This window comes from Mycteria americana, chromosome 3 (genome assembly GCF_035582795.1).
Source record: "Mycteria americana isolate JAX WOST 10 ecotype Jacksonville Zoo and Gardens chromosome 3, USCA_MyAme_1.0, whole genome shotgun sequence".
Classification (NCBI taxonomy): Eukaryota; Metazoa; Chordata; class Aves; order Ciconiiformes; family Ciconiidae; genus Mycteria; species Mycteria americana.
This window is the reverse complement of record NC_134367.1, coordinates 100,207,793-100,233,132: the sequence shown is the minus strand read 5'-3', so window position 1 is coordinate 100,233,132 and position 25,340 is coordinate 100,207,793. Positions and strand designations below refer to the sequence as shown.

The window sequence follows — 25,340 nt, the reverse complement described above, 5'->3', positions numbered from 1 at the left end:
GTTACAGCATCTTACTTTTAGTTACATTTATAATAGCTGATTTGTATGTCCCAGTAACTAGAAAGCAATTACACTGATTTTATTATACGGCAGTTCACTTATTAGGGGGTGGGAACTACCTCAGGTCTTTTTCATTCCCTCCCCTGTTAACAAAGCTATCCTGGGAACCGTGAGTTTATCAAGAGCCAATGCTTAAGGCTGAGGTAAAAGACTCCCGCCATTTATGACTTGTTTATTCATCCCTGGCTTTCTCCACAGCTGAAATGTTTTGCCACTTCACAACAAGGGCTACAGGTGAGGTTCCCCAAGGACCCAGTGACTCCCACATCCTTCACGCCACCTCCGCTCACTCTGGTATTAAGGCGGGTCGCCATTTTCAGCACTCGGAAAACAGAGGCAGCTGCGGGTCCCACGAACACCTCCGGGGCCCGGGGCCCACCCTCGGCGGAACCGCCGCCGGCCTTCCTTCACCTCAGAGGCACGGCGGCCGCGGCCCCCCGGGCGGCTGAGCCCGGCGCAGCGCGGGCAACCGGCAGAGAAACTCCCGCCCGCCGCACTGCTGCCGGCTACGGGGGGCGCCCCTGCACCGCGCACGCTGCCGGCGAACAACGCCGCGGCAGCGGGGAGGGCTGGGGCGAGCACACCGCCGCCAGCGCCGGGCCGGGAGGCGGGGCGGGACCGCGCCACGGCCCCGCTGGGAAACGGCCTCCATCCGCCTCCGTCTCCTTCCGCCGCCCCCCCCCCCCGCGGAACTACACCTCCCAGCGTGCCCTGCGCGGTTCCCATGGTGACGGGGAGCCAGGCCCGGGCCCCGAGGAGCGATGCCCAAGGCCAGGTAATGGGGAGCCCTGCCCGGGTTCACTGACGGGGGTTAGGCCCCGCTGCCGTGTGGGAAGAGAGCCGGCGGCCGGGGAGGACAGCCCGGAGGGGGGAGGCGTAAAAGGGCTGTTTCGGCCTCTGCCCCCGACAGCGAGCGGGGCCGGGGGCGGGATGGGGCACGCCCGGCCCTTGGCGCGAGGAGCCGGTAGCTCCTGTTGGGGACCCCATAGAAAAGGGGGAGGCCTAGCCCACCTCCACCGCCCCGCAGGTGGCCATGGGGGAGCCTGAGAAGGGGAAGCCCTCGTTGCCCCGAGCAGTAGCTTCCCCGGGACACCGAGGGCAGGCCCTGAGCCCTCCCGAGCCTACTGACCCGTGACCGGGAGCTCCCGGCTCCGGAGGCTGCCAGCCTGACCTGCAGGGTGCTGTGAAAGGCCTTAACCGTTAGAAAACCTTTTAAAAGTGTCTTAAACGTACTCAAAACAAAGCCTCCCGCCACACAGCTGGTATTTACTCAGCGTGTGCCACAAATGACCATTGGGGTTACCTGAGGAATTTTACTTAACCTGGCTTTGTTAGAAGAAGTACGTCGACAAGCAGAGGGCATGTGATGTGAAATAATAATAAACCGCAATACCCTTCATTTATCCATTCAGATATTTTCCGGAATTATGGTCTAGGGTCCATTGTTTTTCTCTAATGAAACTCTTGCTTTGTTTTTTCCAACTAGTGATACTTTATGGGATCTTGCTATAGCTGAAGTGGAGAAGAGAGAAAACCCTGATGATGATGGCAAGCGTGTGGAAGTTTGGGAAAAATCAATATTATTTATGGGAAACAAAAATGGGGTAACACTAAATACTGTACAGTTCTGTGCTTTTCGGACATAGTTTGTGTCAGGGAAAATATCGGATCGTTTTAGATATTAAGGTCCACTTAATTCTTCTAAAGACAAAATATGTCATTTTCTGATTCTGCAGAGAGTGGGCATTCCACAGAGTGTGGACCAGTTAGACATTACTACAATTCAGAAGTTCAGGTTTATGGTCTGGAGAGCCAAAACTTCAGCCATTGTTATCGATGATGTGCTAATTCTTTGAGGTTTGGCTTCATTAATTTTTGTTAAAGTAACTGCTGGAAATAATGCTGCTCTCTTGAACTGTTTGATATGTCAAATTTCCCCTTGTAAAGGTTTAACTGGTAACAATCCAATTTAAGTGCATTGGTACCAGTTTTGTTGTAGATAGAGGCCTTGACATCCTGCTATGAATTGTGTCTGTATTATGTCAGACCTATTTGAACGTGCATTATCAGTGATTCCACATGCCTAAGGTTGTTTTAACTCATTGTCTTGTAAGTTTGGTCATTAGTAATTTCATATTTTTCTTCTGTTAGCATTTATTTGTAAAGTAAATTATGAAATATTTGCCTTTTTGACCAAGTAAGTCATATTTTTAAGAATACAATTTTTATTTTAGAAGGATTGCTATGTGTGCAGCTTCTTAATCAGCAATTTTTAAAATACCTTTTTCAGAGAAAATACAATGACTCTTCGTATTTACCTGAAACTCACTGATTTTTGAGATGGGAAAGGACACAGGACTAAACTGTAGAAGTGCTAGCCCCTTCAGTGTGGCATGATACAGAGTGTCTGAATTTCAACTGTGTAAAGACATATTTTTCTGTATATTTATTTGCATTTTAAGCATTCTTTTTATTTCCATCTCATCGGTAATAATTAATTCCAGTGGAAACCAAACATTACATAAATGTATTATTAATAATTAAAAACTGTTAAACAGTTTAACAGAGTTGGCCAGGTTGATCACTAATGTCTAATTTTAAGTACTGTATTTGTCTGTTACTGTATTTGTCATGTCTATTAGTTTATAATTATAATAATGGTAGTGTAACTTGATTCTGACAGAAAGTTGGCAGTTAAGTTTCCACTATAAGGCTACAAACAATTACATGAGTTTACACTTTTCCAGTACTTTATTATTGGAATTTTAAATGAGTGAGTTTCATTTAGTGATACAACTTTCATGCTTTAATGACAGTACAGTAGGGTTGTTCTTTGTTTTTAATTTCCAGGGGAAGACCACTATTATACTGAGGTGTCTTGAGAGGTATGTGTTAAATTTTTAAAAGTAGTTTTCAACTGTGGATTAGAATTTTACATAAACAGTTATATTCTGTGATAATTCATAATATATGTATACAGGTGTATTCTGTGACCGGTTGATCACTTATGGATAAACTTATTTCCCTTCATTACTGCTTGTCATCTGACCCCTTCAGTCCTTCTTCTCCAGTATTAGAGAGCTTAAATGGCCAGCTATTCAGGTTGGTGCTGCTACTTCTCCTGTCTTCAGCAACTGAGACCTGTTGTCTTAAAGTGTCCTCTCTGTACTGCTGTTTATAAGCCGAATTTTGAACTGACTGATAAATATAACTTAGTAACTGGAATTAACTTACTTTAGAGGATCTTGACAAAATGAAGTTATTTTTCCTTGCATAGGGAAGAGATTCCAAAGCCAACATTAGCCTTGGAATACACTTTTGGAAGAAGGGCAAGGAGACACAATACAGTGAGTATCCAGAAAGTATAGTTTACCATATCTTTATATATATATATATACACACACACATAAAAATAATATATATGGTTTTAATTTAGGTTTTTAAAATATAATTTTATTTAAATTAGCTAGGTTAATTTTGTATTTTAATGTGTAATATGTTTTTCCCTCTCAGTAAAGTGATAGGGAAGATTACTTACAAGATACAGGAAGATACAGTAGATCAAAGTATAACACAAAGCAACCAGATTAATCTGTAAAAACTACCTTGTTTGTCATGTTTGAATGCTTTTATTTTTCCATTGTAACATAGTATGCATGCCTTTAACTTTGTCTTTAAAATGCAAAATGAGTACAAACCGATGAAGATACTTTACAACCAGTTTTATGAGAGAAGCAGTCATCTTAGAGGATGTTAAATCATAATTAAATTTTTGGGTTATGTGTCCATATCGCTAAATTTTGCACTGCAGATTATGTTAACAGAAATATTGAAACCATCACAGCATAACACTGCCCAGCAGCAATAACTATTACTGCAGGTAATTGCTGTTTCTGTTACTGAAGCAGGGAGTGGAAAATCTGACTCTGAAAGATAAAAATCACTTAAAACTTTTCCCAGAAACTAAATGCAAAGGTAGAGATTCATTACTTTTCCAGTTGCACATTTCTCAAAAGGCATTAGTCTTGAGCGGCGATAAACAAAAAGAAAGGGAAGAGAACCTGATTTTTTAATGTTTATCATTAATCATGCTGCTTCCTGACTTTTTTACTTTACTGTAGTCATTTATCGAGACAGTCATAGGCATGCCAGGAGTCTTTAAGTGTTGTATGGCATTTCTTGAACATGGGGAGTTTTTTATTTGGTTTTGTTTTTTCAGAAAATACTAGTGAAGTAATATATGGTCTTGTTCTGAGTCACTTGCATGAAAAGCCAGTTTATCAGATGAAGATCTTCTCTTGGTGTTGCATGGAAGCACACATTTCTAACATAAAGAAATTCTCTTACAGCCTAAAGATACAGCTCATTTTTGGGAACTAGGTGGTGGAACCTCATTACTGGAACTGATTCGAATACCAATCACTAGCAACAATGTAAGGTAAGTGATTAATATTACAGTTCCAAAGTTAATTGCAGCTTTCCTTCAAACATAAGTACATCTCTAGACCTTTTATTGTGGAAAAATCTTTCAAAATGTAAGATAGAACATTTATGATTTTTTTCTAAAAATCATTGTAATACCACTGATACTTTGCTTTGACCTTCCTTTTCACAGTTCTCTTCTAATAAGCCAAGTTCTTAGCAATTTCCAACAACAAGAGGAAGCGATAACATGAAGGAAATAGGTTGTCCTTAAGTAGATAGAGCAAGAAATACAGAAGAAGAGAAGACATAATATCTTTATGATCAGTGAAAGAGCAGAAAAAGCAACTTGGGGGCATACAAAAAATAAAATCTTGCTTCCTACTTCTGTATGCAAACATAGATGCTACCTCTGTGAGAGGCAGTGTTTTAGGGTGAAAAACAAGGCAAAAAATTCTGACAAAATAATATCTGGATTTTGGGGAAGTGAAGTGACTATCTGATAAGATCAAACAAGAGACATGATGTTTATGAGAGTGACTAAAACTATTGAAATTATTTGAGGACAAAAGGAAACAGGAATTTAGAGAGGATTAACAGAATGTAGTGAGCAAAATCCATAAAACTGATGGAATCGCATAGGAAGAAGAAATGCATGAAGAGTTGCGTGAAGAAATGAGAAAGTGATGGGGGTGCATTTTATGTTTTTTCTGGTTAGAGAAGATGGACTTGAAAGTGGAAGGGGAGAAAAGGATTAGAAGATACGTTTTATATTATGATGCATTGCTTTATTTCCTTGGTAGTGAGCTTTAACTTCTGTGAAAAAAAGAAATAAAAAAGGAGAGATACAATTTTTATCATGTACATTTGCTACTGTTTTGGCTATTGAGATAATGCCATTATTTAGTGAGGGACTAAGAAGGAATTAAAAAAACACTTCTGGCATGTGAAGCTTTTTGTTTCTAGAAGAGCTTGGGGGGGGGGGGGGGGGGAATCAACTATCATTTTTCAGCTGTTGTCTAAATGCACTTAAGTGAGCTCCACATCCACCAGTCTTTTCTTGCCTTTTTACTGATAAGGAATCTTATGATGTGGATGATCTTAAGATTCTTTGATGGGATAGCAACATTGTTCTGTAAGACCACTTCTATTCATAAGGCAATATTTTAACATGCTAGTCAAAAATTCTACCATTTCAACTTAAGTGCTTTTCACTGGCTTTCTCATCTGTAGTTAAGCAATTTGCTTATTTAAAAGTTCCATGAACTATATCTAGTTTCACCGAGAGACTTTTCACCAGACTTTTTCCCCACAGCATTTTAAAGTGCAGTTGGACATTCACTTTGCTTTGTAAGCTTTCTAATACCGCTTGAGTCTGGAATCCCCTTTTTCAAGTCAGGATGGAATGTGAAAGAATGATTGCATCCATTCAAATGGCTGCATTTGCGATGTTCTTCTTTACAGTTGCACTTTAATGCAGTTAGAGTTTTGGGAGGCAGGGTTTTGGAAGGAGAGGAGTTTATATGTAAAACATTTCTCATCATAATCCACCTTTAAAAGCCTGGTAATTGCTAAGTATGTCTTGAGTACTCTGACTTCTTTGGTTTACCTTTCAGAAGACTTTCTCATACACCCATTTGAGGTTCCAGCTAATTGGCACAAACCATGGCACAGAATATTGCCCTTAACCAGTTTTTTCCATTTCATATTACAAAAGAATAATGAAAGTATAGAACTCTCTAGTACATTAATGGTTAGGAAAGATCTTCACCATTTGCTAACATTGCTTCATCTGGGATTGTAGAGTTATGAGATGGCAGGGATACATGATAGTAGAAGTGCCCAGTTGTACAGGAAGAAGGAGCTAAATGGGCTCAGGATATTTGCATATTTTACTGCTTTGAAACAGAGTCTCCAGAAACAAAGTCTGATATATACAGTCCCCTCAAAACCTCTGATGGGAAGTTGCCAAAGTAATACTTCTGAACAAGAGACAAGGGAAAGGTTTCTTCAGAGCTCAGAGTATCCTTAAAAGCCATCTTCCTTTGCTGTCACATTAATTCTATCTTGGCGTTTGTATTTTTACATTTGTTGCTTTCAGCATTTGTACTACAGGTATGGTTGTATATGAAAATGTTGATTGTCTCATGTGCTAAAGATTTGACCAAATAATGCTTTTTTAATAGGTCATTTGCTGTAGTTCTTGTATTGGATCTGTCCAAACCTAACGAACTCTGGACTACTATGGAGAAACTTCTGCAGGTTACCAGGAACCACGTGAACAAAATTTTAACCAAATTAGAAAAGACAAATCCTGAAGTAGCTACTGAAATTAAACAGAGGATGCAGAACAACCTGCAGAGGGATCATCCAGTAAGTTACTTCTAATATTTTCTCCAGATGTCACAGGCCTTTATACAGTTAAAGATAATGCTTTTGAAAATCATAAACAACTCTTTTAGATTTTTATGCATGACTGAAAATCCATTTGATGTAGATGAACCTGTTCACTGGAAAATTATAGCAATTTAATAAAAATTCAATAAGAGCAGAAACAAGGAAAGAAGGTTTCTTATATCTTTTTGTTAGATATCTAATGTGATTGTTATGGCATGTTACACCAATCAAAAGAAATAGTTTTAGAGTAGCAGTTTGCTTCCCCCCCCCCCATCCTTTTAAAATGAAGATGAAAACTAGAATGTACAAAAGTCATCTAGCAAGAGACTAGCTGAAGGTACAAATTTAAGCAAAGAATATAGTTATAACAGCCATCAACATGACTATATACTTTGCATTTATTTAAATGTCTATCACAAACTCAATGCCTTTTGATAATCTGACAACTAATTAAATTATAAAGTTTCAGAAATGTTAACATCAGTCCTTTAAACATAATTGCTAACTAAATCTCTGGAAAAGCTAAACTAGATTATGCGCAATAGAAATGAAAAGTCATTGTGCATTAAACCTCTGCAAATGTTGTGCGTATATAATGCATAAATAAGTATTCAACAGTTTGGCACATAAATCGAGTTACTGTAACTTCTATAAAATGCTGCAACACAGCAAATGCTTATATAGCTCAAAAATTTAAAAGTAACTTAAAATTTGTGAGAAAGCAACATATGCAGCACTCAGATTTAGAGTATAGGGTTTGAGATCTGCTGGATTATGATTTTTTTTTTTTTTTTTTAATTTTTAGAGAAGGTAATTTACAAAAAGAAAATGCCTACAAGCATGCTTGGCAATAAATCATGACCACAGTGTCAAGTTTACATGTAGGGGCTTACATATCAGAAAACTGCAAGCTTTTTTCAATAAGTAAAAAGAATAATGCCATTAATTGTTAAGAAGAGAAGACTTGTTATAATTGTGTTCCCTACAGGGCAAGTATACCTTCTAAACTAGAATTTCTATTCAGCCTTCATTATCAAAAACAGAAAGGATGCAAACAGAATGTTATGTTACTCCTTGGTTCTCTTTTTCCTTTCATCATTTTTTCAAGAAAAAATTATGTCAATTTTGTGGGAGGAGATACTATCTTTTATAGTCAATGACAGTTTATGCAGATTTTTATTTGCTTTTTTATAGCCAAACATATTTTTACGATAAACAGGAATTGATGAGGTTCTTGGAGTTTTTTTTTAAGGATTAGATATATTCCATTGGCCTGGATAAAGAATTATTGGCTATGATGATAAAGCATATCAATTACAGACCTTGTTTAAAAAGGCTGGATGCACCTAAAGTAGTCCACAGTCAAAAATTAATTCCATAGTCAAAAGATGAATAGGGTTCAGTATGCCAGTTTTAATGCTTCTGATGTTATCCCAAATTATTTTTTTCTTGGTTAAGAAACTAAAACTAATTTTTTTTAGTTCTGTATTCTATACACCCAGTCTTAAGTTATGATAATTTTGCTCAAAGCTTTTGCCTTGACAGTGTATGAGTGAAGCCACTATTTTTCCTCTCAAAGTAGAGGATTTTCAGTATGTGCAGCTTCTTGCTAATATACTGACTGTCATTTAACCTGTATGTGAAATAACCAGTTTTAGAAGGGAACAGTTAGGTCAATCTCTGCTTCAACACATCTCTTTTCCACACTGCTGCAACCAAAGCAGCTTGACTAAATAATTGTGTGAACATGAGGGGATTGTCTCATTTCATATGGACTGCAGGAAAACCTTCCAGACAACTTGAAAATTATTGTAATCTACTTACTAGAACTTTTATCAGCAGTTAGCTGTTTAACAGTTAAATCTACACCCCCAGAGCTGTTTTCGTCCATTGGTATTGATTTGCATTTTCATGGTGGTTAGGTGACATTTCCTCTTTCTGCTGATATCAAACGTTTGAAAATCACATTATATATATTTTAAGAGTCTGGAAAATGTGATGTGCGGAGGACAAATGTGTGACACAAGCAAATCATTCAGCTTAATTTTCTTGAGCTTTTGTCTGTATTACTTTGGACGTGATGCAAGAAGGGGGAATGTGTCAAAAAGCCAGTTCTACTAATCCCATCTGGCAGTTGTTCTGTGAATATATGAGGTTTTTCCTCTCTTCCCTTCCCATCTAATGTTGGAGCTGGAGTATATAGTGTAAAAGCCCTTTTATGCCAGTAAGTGTTCTGACTGCTCAGAGGGATTATTTCCTGACCATTTATGAAGAAAATGAAAAAATTGTAGAGTATGGTATGGATATTGCATTAAAGTTTATTCATGTAACTTAAGGATTTGAAAAATAAAGGCTTGTCCTCTGTGAATTAATTTTAACCCCTTTCAGTCCTTTTAACAGTTGCAATCTTCTGCAGTTTTTTTACACTGCTTAACTGTCATAACTGTCATATATCTGTTTAATAGGATTATGAGTTAGTTGACCCTTTTCCAATACCCTTGGTGATAATTGGAAGCAAATATGATATTTTTCATGTAAGTAATACTTAAGTGTTTTTTTAATAATTAAGAGATTCCTGGTAAAGATTCTATATACGAAAATCTTGGTAGTATAATAGTAATCATTTGAACAAAAGTACAGCCAGTCAGCCTTCTACCACAAAAAAATCTTTCCATCGAACAGCATTATGGAAAGCATACTGTCGTTCCTTCACAAAACACTCCCAAACTGATGATTTTTGAGACGCACTTGGAAAGTGTTGAGATATAAGTTGCTGCAGACCAAAGAGGGAAGCAAGAAAACATCATGTTGATGACTTTCTTCTATTATGAGAGAAATCCAGCTCCATGTGTCCCTTCTGACAGCAACTGTAAGTTTATGGCAGTGAAAGAGGGGCGTCTCTCAAGTCAGCTGGTCAGATGTTTTGTGGCAGCATGAACAGTAAACTCTCATTTCAGTCTAGAACTGTTTTTTTTAAGTACTACTTAAGTTTTTAGAGACAAGTGAGTAATTGCATCTTTTAGGGGGAAGAGGAAAGAAATGTCATAGTAGTGCTGGATTCTCTCCCCAGGATGTTAAAAACCCAAACAAAGGCATACTCAATTTTCAAGCAGCACCTGATCATGAGAAACTAGAACAGTATGTTTGATTTTTAGCTGCTGTGCTGGTAGCCTGTGCTTCTCTGTATGACTACATAGTGCCTTGATACTTGGCTGACTTTTTAAGTTACTTAATTCTTTATTAATAAGGTACTGTGCCTTCTTTCAGACTAGGCTTTATGCCGAGCCATGTCCTCTTTAAAAATCAGTGATGGTCATGTAATAAGCACAGAACAACAGCCTAATTCCATTGGGTCTATGGACAGACCCCTGCAGGTTTCATTGGGACCAGGTTTTCACCCACTTTATCCAGGGAGGGCCATCTGTATGATCTTACATTAAAGAAACATTGATGAAAAGGGATTTTTTTTTATGCACCTTTCAAATCTTGCAGGTATTAGAATTTAGAGAGCATATACCCAAAGTTTTACTGGAAGTTAAATATTTTCACAAAAAGAAAAAATCCTTGTTCTTCTAGTAGGCAGTATTTCTACTTCTAAAAATTTAAAACAAAATGAAACAAATTAATTGAAAATTGAATACACATTCCCAGTTAAGAAACTTTTTCTGGACTAACATATTGCCTGAATTAGGCTTCCTCTGTAAAAAAGAAACAAAGGGAAATTGTGACATTTCTTTTCAGAGTAGGCTGTTACTGATTCTGTCTTAAGATATAATTATGCTGACAGCTGAAAGCCTCATATATTGTAGCCTAAGTGCATTGCAGTTTATACAAAAAATGAAAAGTTCTAGCTGTAATATTTTGTTTTTTGTTTCTTACGTATATGTTCTAATATCAACTTTTTAGGAGTTTGACTCTGAAATGAGGAAAATAATAAGCAAGACACTTCGATTTGTTTCGCATTATTATGGAGCATCATTAGTGGTGTGTATATTCACTTTCTAACTAAGGATAGGGAAGATGCACAATATTTGTGTTACAAAACAATACTTAAAAAAATAGAAATGTAAAACTCCTAGAGAAAATGGGATTTAATTGGTTTTACAGTAGCTTGCTTCATGAGGTAATCTGTCAGATGGGTTACAGGTATTGGCAGGGAATGGATGGATATATCTTACGAACAAACAAACTACGTAATTCCTAGTATTATCAAAAACTAAATAGAAATAATTATCTGTTAGCCAACTCAGTTTCCGTATTGAGTTTACTGCATGTCTGGCAAAATTTTTTTTTTGTACAAGAAAGGAGGATGGGAAAAAGTGATTGCTCTAGGTAGAATTAGAGAACTGGCCTTTTTGGTAGAAGCATGAACTTATGTCTAGTGACCTTCAGCAGATTTAAAAACTTAGATCCAAGGGCTTGTCTTCACAGCAGTTTAAGCATACCAGATTATCACACTTACAGTGTTGAAGAATAAAGGCAGGGATTTTTTTACAGTAATGAGTAGGAACTGCCAACCATGAGGACAATGAAGTATTTATGTGGGTATATAAATTGATTTTGAGTTTGGCAGATCATCTCCTGAGTAAAGGCAGAAGCATGCATGCTCAGGTTCACAAATCCAAAAAAGCTGCCTCTTGGGCTCTCTCTACATCAGAAGATTATTCTAATTGTATCAACCATCACTTATGTAATAAATAATATTTGATAGTGGCTTATTTTGATTACCAAACAACTTATGTTTGCTTTAAATTGTTATAATCACAGCATGTCCTTTTGCATCCATGTAAAATTGTACAGCTTTTGTACTTTGACATGTGATTCATCTTTTGTTAACTGAGAATACAAATGTCTTGATCTAAATTTTTTTTTTAAGTATTTAAGCATTATTGTAATTAAAAATGAAGAACTAGGAGCCTAAAACTTTGGCTGCTAAATCCTGATTCCCATTGAAACGAGTGGGAGAAACTTCATTTCCAACAGTAGGGATCTGACTTCTTTCTCAAAGATATGAATCTGTTCAGGATACAAAAGCCCTTAGACAGGCATAAGCATACTGTCTGAGAAGATATTCTGGGAGCTGCTTTCTGGTAAATATGTACCAGTTCTGCTACTATCAAGCTGCTTTTATGATGTGTGAACAATTTTAGTTATTTATTACATTTCTAAATGTTTATGGCATTCTGGATAATTTTTAATGTAGTTTAAAATCTTAATAACTCATCAGTCTTGGGCAAAAAAATTGTGTCTCTTAATGTGCATACTTCAAACGTTGTGAATCAATATTTTAAAACTTATTCTTTAATCTTTATTTATGCTATTTTTCATTTAATCTTTCTTGATCTGTATATTTGGTGACAAATACATTCATGTTTTGGAAAGGGAGGGTGAGATTTTTATTCTAGTAAATTCAGTGCACGTATACCAAATTTATTGAGGTCAGAAATTAGCCAGGCTCTATCTGAAATCCTCTCTGCAGATGACATAATGTAATATTTCTATGATGGAAGATCATAATGTATATTTTGTTTTCTGATTTATTTAGTTTACCAGTAAAGCTGAGGCACTCCTGATGAAAGTCCGTGTTCTTATTAATCACTTGGCATTTGGCTATGATAAAAGGTAACATAATTACTGTCCAACTATTAAATTTCTTGCCCAGAGTCTAAGTACTTAATAAAAAAATATTTTAATCACCAAAACATTTTTTTTTTTTTTCCCCTTAAATATGATCTTTGAAAGATTCTTGTTCGTGGACTTTTACTCCTGTGCCTCAGCTGTCTCTCTCTGCACAGGACAGTGATAACTCCTTGTTTTTGATCCCCAAACTGATGGAACAGATTTTTATTTAAGTGTATTTGTATGCAAAGCCCAGTAAGAGTCTAGTCTTGGCTAGAATAATGTTATTTTTCGTTGATTGCTAATGCTCGCTTGATGATACATTTTCTTTTCTCTGTTTAGCAAGTCTGTATCAGTGGATCACAGCAAACCTCTGTTTATACCAGCAGGCCTGGATTCACTGAGCCAAATAGGTTAGGACATTTCCTGTTCATCGTGTTTGTTGCTTAATTGTTTTTGAAACGAGAAAAAAATTTCAAGCAAATAAAAAATAAAGTTAAATTACAGCACATCAGCATCAGTTTTAACAGTTTATTGAAGGAAACGGCTTAGAAAGTTTCAAGTTATGATTCAGTATTTATATTATTGAGAATTACTTGTGCAGTTTTGTTAGGTAGTTTAATAAAGTACAGGAACTACTTCAAATAGTAAAGTACCAACAAGCTTAGATCTGAAAGAAAATATATAATACCACTCAGCCCGTTTCATGGTAGGAGATCAATGTTTTTTTCAAACTTGTTGCAGCTTGTCACTGTAGAAGATAAAATATTAGATTAGATGGATCATTATCCAAAATGCTTTGATAATCTTTGTTGTTATGACAACATACTTGTATTACTTTGTGCTGTGCTGTAATCCTTAGGACCACCACCTGCCTCTGATAGTGATATTGGAAAGATGCGTGCAAACACACCATTGGAACTGTGGAAAAAAGTATTTGAGAAAACATTTCCTCCCAAGGTAGGTATTTACGTGTCTGCTGCATGGGTTTTTTTCTCATAGAATAGTAGTAATATCACTACTAATTTTTGTCTTTCAAGTCCAGTCACTGGAATTTCAGTCTCACTTAGCAGTTCTGTTTCTTCCAACCTCTTTAATTCATACATTTTTAAAAGCTACAGATTTGTATGCAGTGGTGCTTTGATTATTAGCTTCTGCATCTTCAGTCACCTTCCTATGTTTAGTAATAATGAAAGTACTGATGTAACCCTCTGTCTTTTTCCAAAGTTATACCCTTGCCTTCATTATATTGAGAGACAAGCTATACTCAACGTTTTTGGAATTTTATAAGGTGACACATCCACTAATGCCTAAACCAAATGACAGTGATGTTCCAAGATGAGAGTTCTTCCGGGCTGTAGCAAGCTACTGATCCTTGTTCTCCTAGGGCATGAGGCTTTGAATGAGGCAGGTGTGTTAAGAGTTCCTTGCCAAAACCTGTCATTTTGCTATGGGAAGTATTTGGATTTGCAAGGTAATTAGAATCCCTTGGCATCTATGTAGTGAGAAATCTTGTACATATTGCAGAAATTTCTGGGCCCAGAGAGGCAAACCCCAAAATACTTCTTTTCAATAAAAGTAATTGCTGTTGTTAGGAAGTCAAAATCCTTTTCTATTTGACCTGAGCAAATACAGGCTGCTGCTTTCTCCTCATGTACTAGGCTGTTTCACAGTTCTTTATCCCTGTCCATTTCCTGCCCTACGGCTTACCTGGGCAGGCAAGGAAGTCAGTCAGGGCTATGAAACGGTACCTCACATTATGATGCACAAACTGGGCTTTGCTTAGTTTTCAGTCTACGGATCTCCATTCTTGGCGAGAAGGAGTCTGAATTCACCCTTTCCCACTCACTTGACTGCTACATATCAAAGCCTACAAATTATTTCAGGTGATTTGTGATCAGAATAAATTATCACTAAAATGCCATTCTCAGTACAGTATGCCCCAACATGATAAAGACTAAACTTTACTTTTCAAAAACTATACAGGACTGTTATTTTTCACATAACTTTTGCTCATAGTCTTTTAAAACAAAATAAACAAACCTTCCCCCAACCTCCCATGCCATAACTCCTGAACTACCCCTGAAACAGCTGGAGAAATGAACACATTTCCCATCTTGCAAGCTCCATCGGTGTTCTAAGGTATCAGTCTAACTAAAGAAGATTTGCCAAGTAGATTCCCAGTCTTCTGTTTTGGCTCCAAAATCTGCTTTAAACTTTAAAGCTGTTTTTATGCATTGTGAATTTCTTTCTCCATCACCTCATCTAATAATAATTATAATTCTGCTTTATTTTATTCCATCATTTATATGATTGACTTATTGCTACTTTCCATTTGTTATGAGTAAGGAGAAATCTGCAGGACAACATTTTAAAAAAGATTCTTATTTGATAGTGTTTCTTTCTTTTACTGTATTTGCTTCTTTGGAATTAAACTTATAGTTTCCTCAAGGTTAGTAAATGAAATTTCAGGTGTTTCACAAAATTGATAGTAATCAGTTTCTCAGATATTGAAGTAATGCTTCTGGTAACCAGAACTGAATTCTAGTCTTGAGTATTAAATGCTCTAGCAAGAGCAACCTTAACCCAAATGTCATGGTCCAGAAAGGATATTTTCATTTTGAGGAGACATGAATAAACAACTACCAAATAAGAATATTTTCTTTCCTTTAAGATGATCTGCACTATTACTTTCTCATCACTTCACCAATTTAAGATAATATATTTTTATCTAATCTGTGTCCTAGAGCACAAAATTCTTCCATAAATGCAGGATTGTAATACATTTGTATTAAAAGCAAAATAGTTCCATTAGATCTACAGAGTGGCATTTTCTCGTTAAAAGAACAGAAGATAAATTTTATCATTTGGGTTTTTGTCATCTCTTCTTTTAGAGTTTCTGCAATTTACAAGATACCAAGGACCCTGCACAGGATTTACAATATGCTGAGTATGAAGTTGATGTCATGAGAGCTCAGAAAAACCAGGTGTGTGGTTGTTCTCTGGTTGCTGTTCAGAGTCAGGTATTCCAGAACCACCAGCATTGCTGAATTAATTGTAGAATATACTTATAGCTCCCTTTTTACCTTTAAATAACTTCAACTTTAGTTTTCAACTTGGTAGTTTGGGTGTTTTTTTTCCATTGGTAGACATTAAACAGGGGTTAGATCTCAAAGTTTTGGATCTGTGGTTTCTTTGGAAATGAATAATTCAGTTTTTCCCTCTAGCTCTCTTCCAGAATTATTTCACTGAAATTATATTGAAGCAAAGCTGTTACGCTTTCTTGGCAGTAATTTCTTCATTTCTGCACCCTGTACTCTCATTTGGGTGTTGACTAGCAGGAAGTCTACGAAGCGGTATCAAAGTTGGGGATGGGGGCTCTTTACTTTTTTATTTTTTTGTCTTCCACTTTCAAAACTTTTTGTTCAAACTGGAAAGGTACTGAGATGATAACATTTCTGACTCGAGTTCACAGGCTACGTATGCTTTATCTTAAGCAGAGTGAACAGAATCATTCCACACAGTGATACTTGGCTTAACCCCTGAATTCCAGGAAAGACCTTTAGTGGGGAAAGGGTCTTTTATTTTTTCTTATTAATTTTGAACTGTTTCTGCATTTCCCTACATTTGTGGTGAATTAATTTTATAGAAGAATTCTGTGGCAAACTAGACAAAGGTTAGAACATTGCCTTATAGATATCAGTGTGTAACATCATGTGAGTAGAAATATTGTATATAGTCTTCATCAGTATCATAGGTACGGGTCTGCTAAAATCAATCCAAGATTCGTGGTGGGTTTTTTTTGTTTGGAAGAAGTATCACATACTTATTCTGGAAACTCTATTTCATATAGATTCATTTGTTTCACACAGAGAAAATTCTTTGCTGGAAAGACTGAGAAACATTCCACTCTATTCTGACAGCTTATATGTGGACTATTTGTACACCATTTAACAACTTTGTGGACCAAGTTACTGTAGTTAAAGGAGGTTTTTCTAACACTGCTTAAGATGATGGATTGTACCAATCTAGATCTCACATGCTTTTACAGAGCCGCACTCTTAAGATGAAAGGCAGTTTTATTGAGTTGCACTGCAGTTAATCTCAGCTAACCCTAAAATACCATGGCAAATTTCATCTTTTTGCATGCTTGTAAAAGAAAGCCAAAGGATTAGATTATTACTGCTGTCACATTTTTGTAGAGTTTAGTTAGATTGCATAAGGCAGTAAACCTGTAGTTACCTGATCCAAAGAAATACATTTTGTAATGTAAAAGAATAAAGCAATTTCAAGAATCCCCTGCAGTCTTTGAACTTGCACATTACCTGTAATATCCTGTTAATGTAGGCATCAGTTCTGAATTTCTGCTACATCAAGAGCAGTCTTAGAAATCATTAAAATTTGTAAAGCACATTGCTTTTGGAATTTATAATGTAATCTCATACTCAGTATATCTATATATCTCAAAATAACTATATGGTGTACTGGTTTGTTATTTTTAGATAATACTTATGTCTTGCAAAAGAAGATACTGGTATGCGTTGATTAAATCATATAGGAGATTATTAATTTTCTGTTTTTAAACAAAAGAGACAGGCTTTTAGAATCTTAATCTGTTCAAGGGCATTGCAAACTAGTGTAGCTTCTTTTAGTTGGACTACTAAAGTAATTTGAGCATTAAAGAGAAAATTACTTTTGTTATCTGCAGCTATTTCCTAAACTTCTCTATCGTGAAGTTATTACAAGATTATTTGCACATTATTGAAATGTTTTATACTCCAAGAATTTCATTCAATTTGAAATGCACCAAGATAGCAATATACATCTAAAAGAAAACAACTCTGTAGCTGCAGTGAGTCTTGAAGTGTCTTTGGATTTCACAGTTATATGAAAAGTGGCACAAAAATCCTATTTTTAAAGCAACATTTTAAATGCATCATAAGTCTGACATTCTTTATAGAGTCTCATGATATCTATTGTGTAGGAGGAACAGTGTATTAAGATGTTTCATATGCAATATGTTGCTAATGAAATCATGGGACATAATGCAAAATGAAAGTTTCATATGATGACAGTGTATATTTTAAAATAATTTAAGTGCATGTTATCATTTTTCTCGGTTACTTTCGGTTAATTAATATGGCACTTTGGACTCTAGGTGATAACCAGTTTGCTTGTTTATCTCAAAGATAAGCTTTAAAGGAAAAATAAACACAAACATAGCAACACAAACAAAATATAGCCCCTGTCACTGAGCCTGATAGAAGAACTAGCATACCTGTCTGACACAGCAGTCTTGGTCAGGACTGCTCAATAATACTGTAATAGATTTATAGATAACTGTGGCAATACAAAGTTTAATTAAATCAGAGCTATTTCTCTGTGAGGAACCTTGTTAGTGTCCTAGCACTTGATGCAGCCAGTCTCAAAATGGATCCTTGTACTTTGGATAATATATTCCTATTCCAGCGATTTCCAACTTTGTAACCTTGGTCAAAGGGTTTGTCTGCAACTAGGGTTTGTACATGCTAGCAGAGTAAAAGGTTAAATTCTCAAGTATAAAATCAAAAAACAGTTAAAAAAAAAAAAGTACAGAAACAAGAAAGTACCTGGCTCAGTCCTATATACTAGCTGTCAGGTAGTATTTATCTGATACGCTTTTTGGCTGTAGCAGTTAAAAATCCAGCTCATCAGCATTCTGTCACAAGAGTGGTTTCTTGTAGACCAGATTATTTTGCCTCCTTAATATTTTCAGAGTTAACTATGAGATGGACCACTCTCTAGACTGTTTTGCTCTGGAAAGCTCCCTGAGGCTATCTTTTCCTCACTGTGCCTTTGTTGAAGACAGACCTCTGTGCTCTTTCTCAACTGTGTCTTTTCAGAATTCTTTTCTTTGTTCTTACCCCACAGACATACAACTTGCAGGTTTATATCGAATTGTGCTGTTGCAATTGTTTACTGCTTTTTCATTCTCTGGAGTTAAGCTCTGAGAGAGACAATACAGCACCAGGGACCTTTTTAGAATTTACATTTTTAATTTATTTCTTAAATAGCAGATTCTCTCCAGGAATGACTGGAATTTTGTGCTCTTTGCAGGGCTTTCAAGAGTCAAGAAAAACATTCATTCTGCATACATATTAGGCCTCAAACATGTAGCTTGCTGTTAATTCTTCATACAACCCATGTAAAAAAAAAACCAAAACATAAACAAGATGGCAAACTTGCCATCCATTTCTCTCCATTCTCTGCTAGCTTTTTGGCTTTTGATGCTTAAAAGTCACCTTGATTTCATTTTAGGTACACAAGTGACTTGAATAAGAGTGAGATCTTTTAAAATAACATTGTCAATTAGAGCTGCACATTTACCACCTGCATCTGTGAGCACCTAGGAGTGCATAAAAGTCTTGTTCCTTAGTTCCTTGTAAATGTTTGTGGCAGTGGGATGGCACATGGGGGTGTCTCTACCATTAGAAATGCTTTCTACCACAGAGGTAAGTACTCTAAGATGCCTTTTCAAAGGTTTTTGTTTGTGTTGGGTCTTAGCTATCCTGTTGTGCCTTATACTGCCAATACTTAAAACAGGTGCTTGGTCCTTTTTCATCTGGAGACTTGACTGCAGCTTCATTCATTGAAGCAAATGATAAAGCTAACCTTGAGCTCAAAGAATTGGATAGCCTCCCAGTCAGGTACATAAGAAGTCAGTGTCACGCAATGCCAAAGTTCACACTGACTCGTCCTTGTTACACAAAGGTATTACTTTAGGGATTGGTGCCAGTTTTAGCTGAAGCCTAATGCTATAAAGTATACTAGAAAAAAAAAGATAGATGCCTGGTGCCATTTGGTGTCAGCTAACAAGAAGTAATGGAAGCAGATCTCCACAAACAGGGCTGTAACTGTTAAGACTTTAACAAGTCATAAACAGAAGGGGAGGTTCTATAACATCTCAGAAGGAAGCATAGTCCTGTTTGCCCTAAAATAGGGCTGACTTAATTAACCATGTCATTCACAACTAAAAGTCATCTCTGTGTCAGATCTGCAGCTGTCTGATTGAGATTGGGGCTGTGTTGGCCAACAGAATGAGCACCATATTTTTTCAGCATACTTCTCTGACATGACCATATTGCAGAACTTCAGGAGAAAATTTCAATCTCATTCAACAAAACAGAAGATTGCATATTGTGTGGTAAACCTCCTTGGTCAGACAAGTGTTACTGGGCAGAGAGGTATGACAGGCACCTTAACATGGGTAACAGAGCAGTAGCATCTTTCACTTTCTTCAGAGGAGGAGAAGTACTAGTCTTCATATTGTGGAGAAAAAGTTATTTAGGATGTTTACTCAGCTGCCAAGAATAAGCTTTCTTGTTTTCACATGAAAGCATGTCCAAATGGGTACAACTTTTTTTTTTAAAACCAACTTGAAGATAAGTTATTAAAATTAAATTATTAACAACGCTGTTATTAAGTTTCCTACTGAAGTTTAGGTGCTTAAGACTTTTAATCCTTGTCTCAGTACTTGGTTATTTTCACCATGTTCCAGACTGAGGGCACTTTCAGTAAGAAACTGCATGAAAAAGAAAGTTAAAGTCATGTCAGTCCCTCAGAACTGAGGAAACGCAACAATTAAGGCTTTTCATACAATCTTAATTTTTCCTCCTTGTTTGTAGACACTATAGTATTGTCTTTAATTACATGATCATATACTATTTTGCAGATGCCTCAATTCAATTGTTCAGTATTTCTTTTCATCATCCTTATTCTTTGTGTACCTTATTTCCCAACCTGCCATTCAGACACTTCAATGAACACAAAAGTATTAATTTTTTTTCCTCTGAGAATGTGTGGTAATGTTATCTTATCTGAGTGCCTCACAAACATCAGTTAAGTCTTTCTTCCCAATCCCTTTATGAGATTAGGTGTGATCTTCCCCATTTGACAGATGAAGAATTTATAGAAACACAGAAGAACAGAAGCATTAAGGTTAAAAAAAATTTTAAAAATCCACTTTATGCCAGTGTTGAGACATGTAGGACAAGTTGCTAGCACTAATGAAGTTTAAAGCATTCAGAGCACATTGAAAGTGTATTTAAATGGCAATTGTTAATTCTTTGTAAACCTGATCTGTGCCCCCTACACTTGGTACCCAGAAAGCAAAGGAAGCATAATGTTGGCGTGAACATTTTGGCATACTTTGAGATATATTCTTTTGTAGGATCTTCTTTCAGTTTGGAGAGAGGATCTCTTAGCTGATTGTATAGTTACGGTATATTCCAGAATTCTGCTTATGTTTGTAGTATAGGACTTCATGAACAGGAAGGTACTCTTTTTCAAAAGGGTCTCTGGAGTGATCTTTAAGCTGTATTTGAAAGATTTTTTCCATTACGTTTCTGACTTATGGGGATTTATTTTACTTTCTATTTTACATGAAAACTAAGGAAGTGTACTTTCCTGACAGCATTTTTCTTCCTGAATCACCGAATTTGTTAAAGATTAATTTTTGTAAATATCATCCCATTTAATCCCTTTTTTCCCTCTCATTTCTCATTGTTTAAATGTTAGTCTTACCTAGATATGTCTCCAAAATAAATATTTATAATTTTGTTCTGTACTTCTGTATGTAGTGGTATAGTTATACAGTTTTAATATGTGCTGTGGTTTTGATACTTTACATTTCTGTATTGTTTTGAATTGCCTTCTAGCTAGCTAAAGTTACAGCAAAACAAATTCTGCTAAATTATCTGCCTCCTTCTGGAAACAGTTTAGTCAGATGATAAAGCTGTAAGGCTAATTACTTAGGCAACACCTATAGACATGACCCCCAGACAGCATTGTCATTATATGTAGAACTTCATTGTCTACTTTTACCCCTTCCTGTAGCCTGAGAAAGTTGTTAGAATTGAAATTATTTACTTAGCATAAATCAGGTTACACGTACTCCTTAAAATACCACAGTATTCTTTCTATTCCTAACTGTTGGCAAGTTTCCAACAGTTCAGTGTGTTCCAAGATCATAATTACTCTATATTAATAATGAGGGAGTGAAAATACTGAGCAAAGACTGGCTTAGAGATAGAAGGGTTCAGTAGTAGTAGAGTTGTATTTAATAATGCAACTTAGTAGGTTTAGAGTAGGCACAATATGTTCTGTATCAGTCATCTGTGAGTTACTTAACTGTAAAACCAGAGTCCTGCAAGCATCATGAAGATGATGGACTAATTAAAAATCCTCTTACTGCTCATAAATCTGTGGTGCTTTCTGAAAATTTTGCACTGATGACAAAGCTGCTGAAGTTACTTCCTGAGAGAGAGAAAATTCCATTTATTTCCATACAATTTTTAGATTATGATTTCTTTGTTGCTCTGCCCTTTATTTTCTTCTTCTTCCCTCTGTGCTCTGGATTGAGAATTAATACTTGTTAAATTCACCATGTGTGAATCTTGTTATTTTTGTCAGTTCTGGTATCTGTATAACTACAGTGAAATCTCCCCTTTCTCTGTGAAGTCCATTCTATTAAAATCAGAATAGCAATCATACAAAACACATGCCCACTTTTGAGGGTCTTTGCTACATTTATACTAATCACTGGTTTATGTTCACCTCTTTTCCTGATCCAGGTAAGATATGACGACTTTTTTTGTATTGCAAGCAGTACATGGTTAGGTCTAACAGTACCTCATTAGAGTATCATCTTCCTGCAAATATGTTGGAAGCCTTCTTATTCTTAAATGAACAAAAAGCACTCAGTGCTTTCTAAATTAATTTTTGCTGAAAAAATCTTCAGAAATAATTCCTGACAGTATGCACCACTACATAAAATTCAGAAGAGGAAATTGTTGTTTGGTGATATTACTTTTATTACAGGCTTCAAAATTCCCAGTAGCACTTTTGACTGAAACAAGGTCATTTGTCTACTGTGGTAGTACTCAGCTGATGTCAAGGATAGCAAAATGTAGATTGCCTCATCTTTCATAGCTAATTCTCTTTATTTATACCTCCACAATTTGAGCCTCAGTTTGCTTTTAATAATCAAATTACTATCTAGAAGATGCATAATTTTAATTAACACATTGAGTTTGCATTTTATTTTTACACACAGATGCTAACTTTTCAATCTACTAAACAGTAGCACCTGAAAGAATATTTTAACTACTAACTGAAAAACAAACTGAAAGCAAAGCAAAAGCATGGCATCATTGTCTGTCATGAGTAATACACATCCTGAAAAACCTCAAGCAATGATGAGTAATATTTCCACAACTATCCAGTACCATAGATTGAATAGGTATGGTATGTCAGTTTCCTAAACACCCATTGCATTCCTCTCAAATATATTTCTGCTTACTGCTTTCTGGACAAGCCTGTGTTCTGCAGGGGTTTCTAAGGTCCACTGGTAGCTCTCTAAATTACCACCACTGGTGATGTATAAGCTTACAGAAGTTCATTTCAGTCCTGTGCTTAAAAAAAAAAAAAAAAAGGCAGGCTTTGTTTTTTTTCTAGTTTCTTTTCCACAATCTTAAGGAATTACGAGTCCATTTTGCTTCTTGAAAGGCCCTGACTTCATGTGTGTGAAACAGTAGTTTTTTGTGCTTTTAAAACACAGTTAGTGTTAAATTTCTGTATGTTCAGAGGGAGCCTGGTTTCTCAGACTGAATGTCTAAGGCCCCACCCAAAATTTCTTCTAGCCTAGAAAGCAAGTATGTAGGCCTAAATAAATAAAATCTAGCTCCCTATGTGAGAGCAAATGTGGCAAAATTTATAGCACTTTTAGTATAATTTTGTTAAAAAACATATAGTATATTTTTTCTAGAGTGAAAAAATGTTTGTACATGCTTTAAATGTTTAGGTGGTTAATGTACGTATTTTATCACTTTCAATAATGAGGAGATTAGATTAATATGTATGTATGTTTCTGTTTTAGGAACTTGAACAATACAAAAGAAATGCCTCCAAATCCTGGAAAGAAATGGATTTTGACCCTGATTGATGAACTGCTGTAGGTGTCTTCAGTTTAACATTTACAAAGTTACTTTAATCATTAACGTTACACTAGCAATTTAATGCAGTTGAAAATATACAATATCAAACTACAAAATTAATATTTATTAAGCATCCCTGTTATTTTTAATAAAAATATCTGTTTATTAATTCAGTCCAAATTTAAGTATATCTTGGTACTGACACAGAGTTTTAAAAAGTGGGAAAGGAATTCTAGACTGTTCAGAGATGGGTTTGAATATGAAGAGTGGCATTAGTCAGTTCTACCTATTTTATAATTTATAACACTATTTGATTTATTTTTTTAATGCTTCTGTCCTAAACATGTATTTAAATATAAACAAATCTTCACACCCAAAATACAAAACTGCATGGTAAAGGATGCTAGGCATTCTTTTCCTAGTGCCCTGCATATATAACTCAAAAGCAAAGCTTAAGAATATATTTGCATCAGTTTCATGTATTTGAATAGGACAGTTCCACAAAAACTGGCAGAATAAAGCGGAATTAAAACCATGTTTGACCTGGTCTAAAATTCAGAATTTTGCTTTCTCTCTCTTTCACTATCATACAGTTTAATACAGGAGTTATTTCTTGCAATGTATAATGTTGTAATAACTTTGCACAGAATTCAGAAGATGATGTTTCTGTCAAATATTCAAATGCTAGGAAGTCAGTCTAATCAAGTTGACAGATGTTTGGTTAGTGGTGGAAGTATAATTGATTCACATGCAGCCTAAGCTGGTGAAATGCTAGCCTTGTCTAGATACAGCTTTTTTTTCCATCGACATCCCCACTATTACAAGATGGCCTGAGTGTTTTGAGAATACGCAAGACAAGATCTAGATTAAAGCCAGAAGTGTCTCTTGAGAGCTGGGACTTGTTAGAGAATAAACGTCCGAAAAGGCACTTGGCAGACCAGATCATAAGAATGTTCCCTGATGAACAACCCTACATGTGCATAAAAATGGGAAAGACAAACTAATGTAGTATCTTTCCAGCTCTTTAACATATTTGTTCATCAACTGTTTTTCTGATATAACATTAGTATTTTAGAATATTATACATAAAGATATTAGAAAAAAATCTTGGCCTCACACTTAAGCAGAGAACTTGCATTAACTCGAGGATTTCAAATTCTTCATTACAAAGTGCATGATCTCAAAGCTATCAAATTAAACTAATTATATTATTATGGAATTTTAAGATACAAATATACTTACCTCCTTGAGGAAATCTCTAGCTATCCCTCTGTAAAAAATAATTTCTTCACTGAACATGCAAAGTAAGTTACAAAATTTAGGAATTTTGTGTCGGTTAGGCTTTCAGTTTTGAGAGGTACTTATATCGATTAAATGGATAAATTAGACTCTTTGGCACGTTAGTGAGCCCATGAGAATAATTTCCAAAGATGCAAACTACATCGCTTCCAAGAACTGGCAAACAGCTTTTATATTTTTTTCCCTAGCTAATTGACATTTTATTAACAAACAGAAATTTGTTCTAGTAATTCACAAACTGCTTCCAAAAGACGACTTAGAACTGGATAATGAAAAGAAGGAACAGATATAAATAACATAATTGTCTTCTCTGATTTACCATAATTTACAAAACAAAAACGTGTTGGGTAATTTTTATATTGCTTAAAGAACCTGCACTCATTGATTGTAAAGTATGCATAAGATTAAAGCAGAGTGATTTCTTGATTCTGTCTTTATTTACACGTATTTGGTTTGTTGCATTTCTACAAATCCCCAAAACGGTATCAAAACAAAACATAGGAGTTAAAATACAAGATTTACTAGCAATTATACCTCTGTGCTTATTGGTAATGGTTAAAAAACAAAATA

At 35.9% G+C, this 25,340-nt stretch overlaps 1 protein-coding gene across 4 annotated transcripts; it reads left to right on the top strand.

Moving 5' to 3' along the window:
• Positions 1–718: 718 nt before the first annotated feature.
• Positions 719–25,196, top strand: DYNC2LI1 (dynein cytoplasmic 2 light intermediate chain 1). 4 transcript variants are annotated; one of them, XM_075496295.1, is made up of 13 exons: positions 719–835; positions 1,547–1,664; positions 2,911–2,945; positions 3,338–3,407; positions 4,410–4,498; positions 6,669–6,855; positions 9,345–9,413; positions 10,786–10,863; positions 12,425–12,501; positions 12,841–12,911; positions 13,361–13,458; positions 15,393–15,485; positions 23,414–25,196. In XM_075496295.1, the coding sequence occupies exons 1-13, from the start codon at positions 822–824 to the stop codon at positions 23,477–23,479; spliced, it is 1,065 nt and encodes a 354-aa protein (XP_075352410.1). In that variant the 5' UTR covers positions 719–821; the 3' UTR covers positions 23,480–25,196. The 4 variants fall into 4 exon arrangements, with proteins under 4 accessions (XP_075352410.1, XP_075352413.1, XP_075352412.1 ...); XM_075496298.1 differs by having other exon boundaries at positions 767–835; positions 1,547–1,608; XM_075496297.1 differs by lacking the exons at positions 719–835; positions 1,547–1,664 and adding an exon at positions 2,126–2,169.
• The last annotated feature ends 144 nt before the right edge of the window (positions 25,197–25,340 follow it).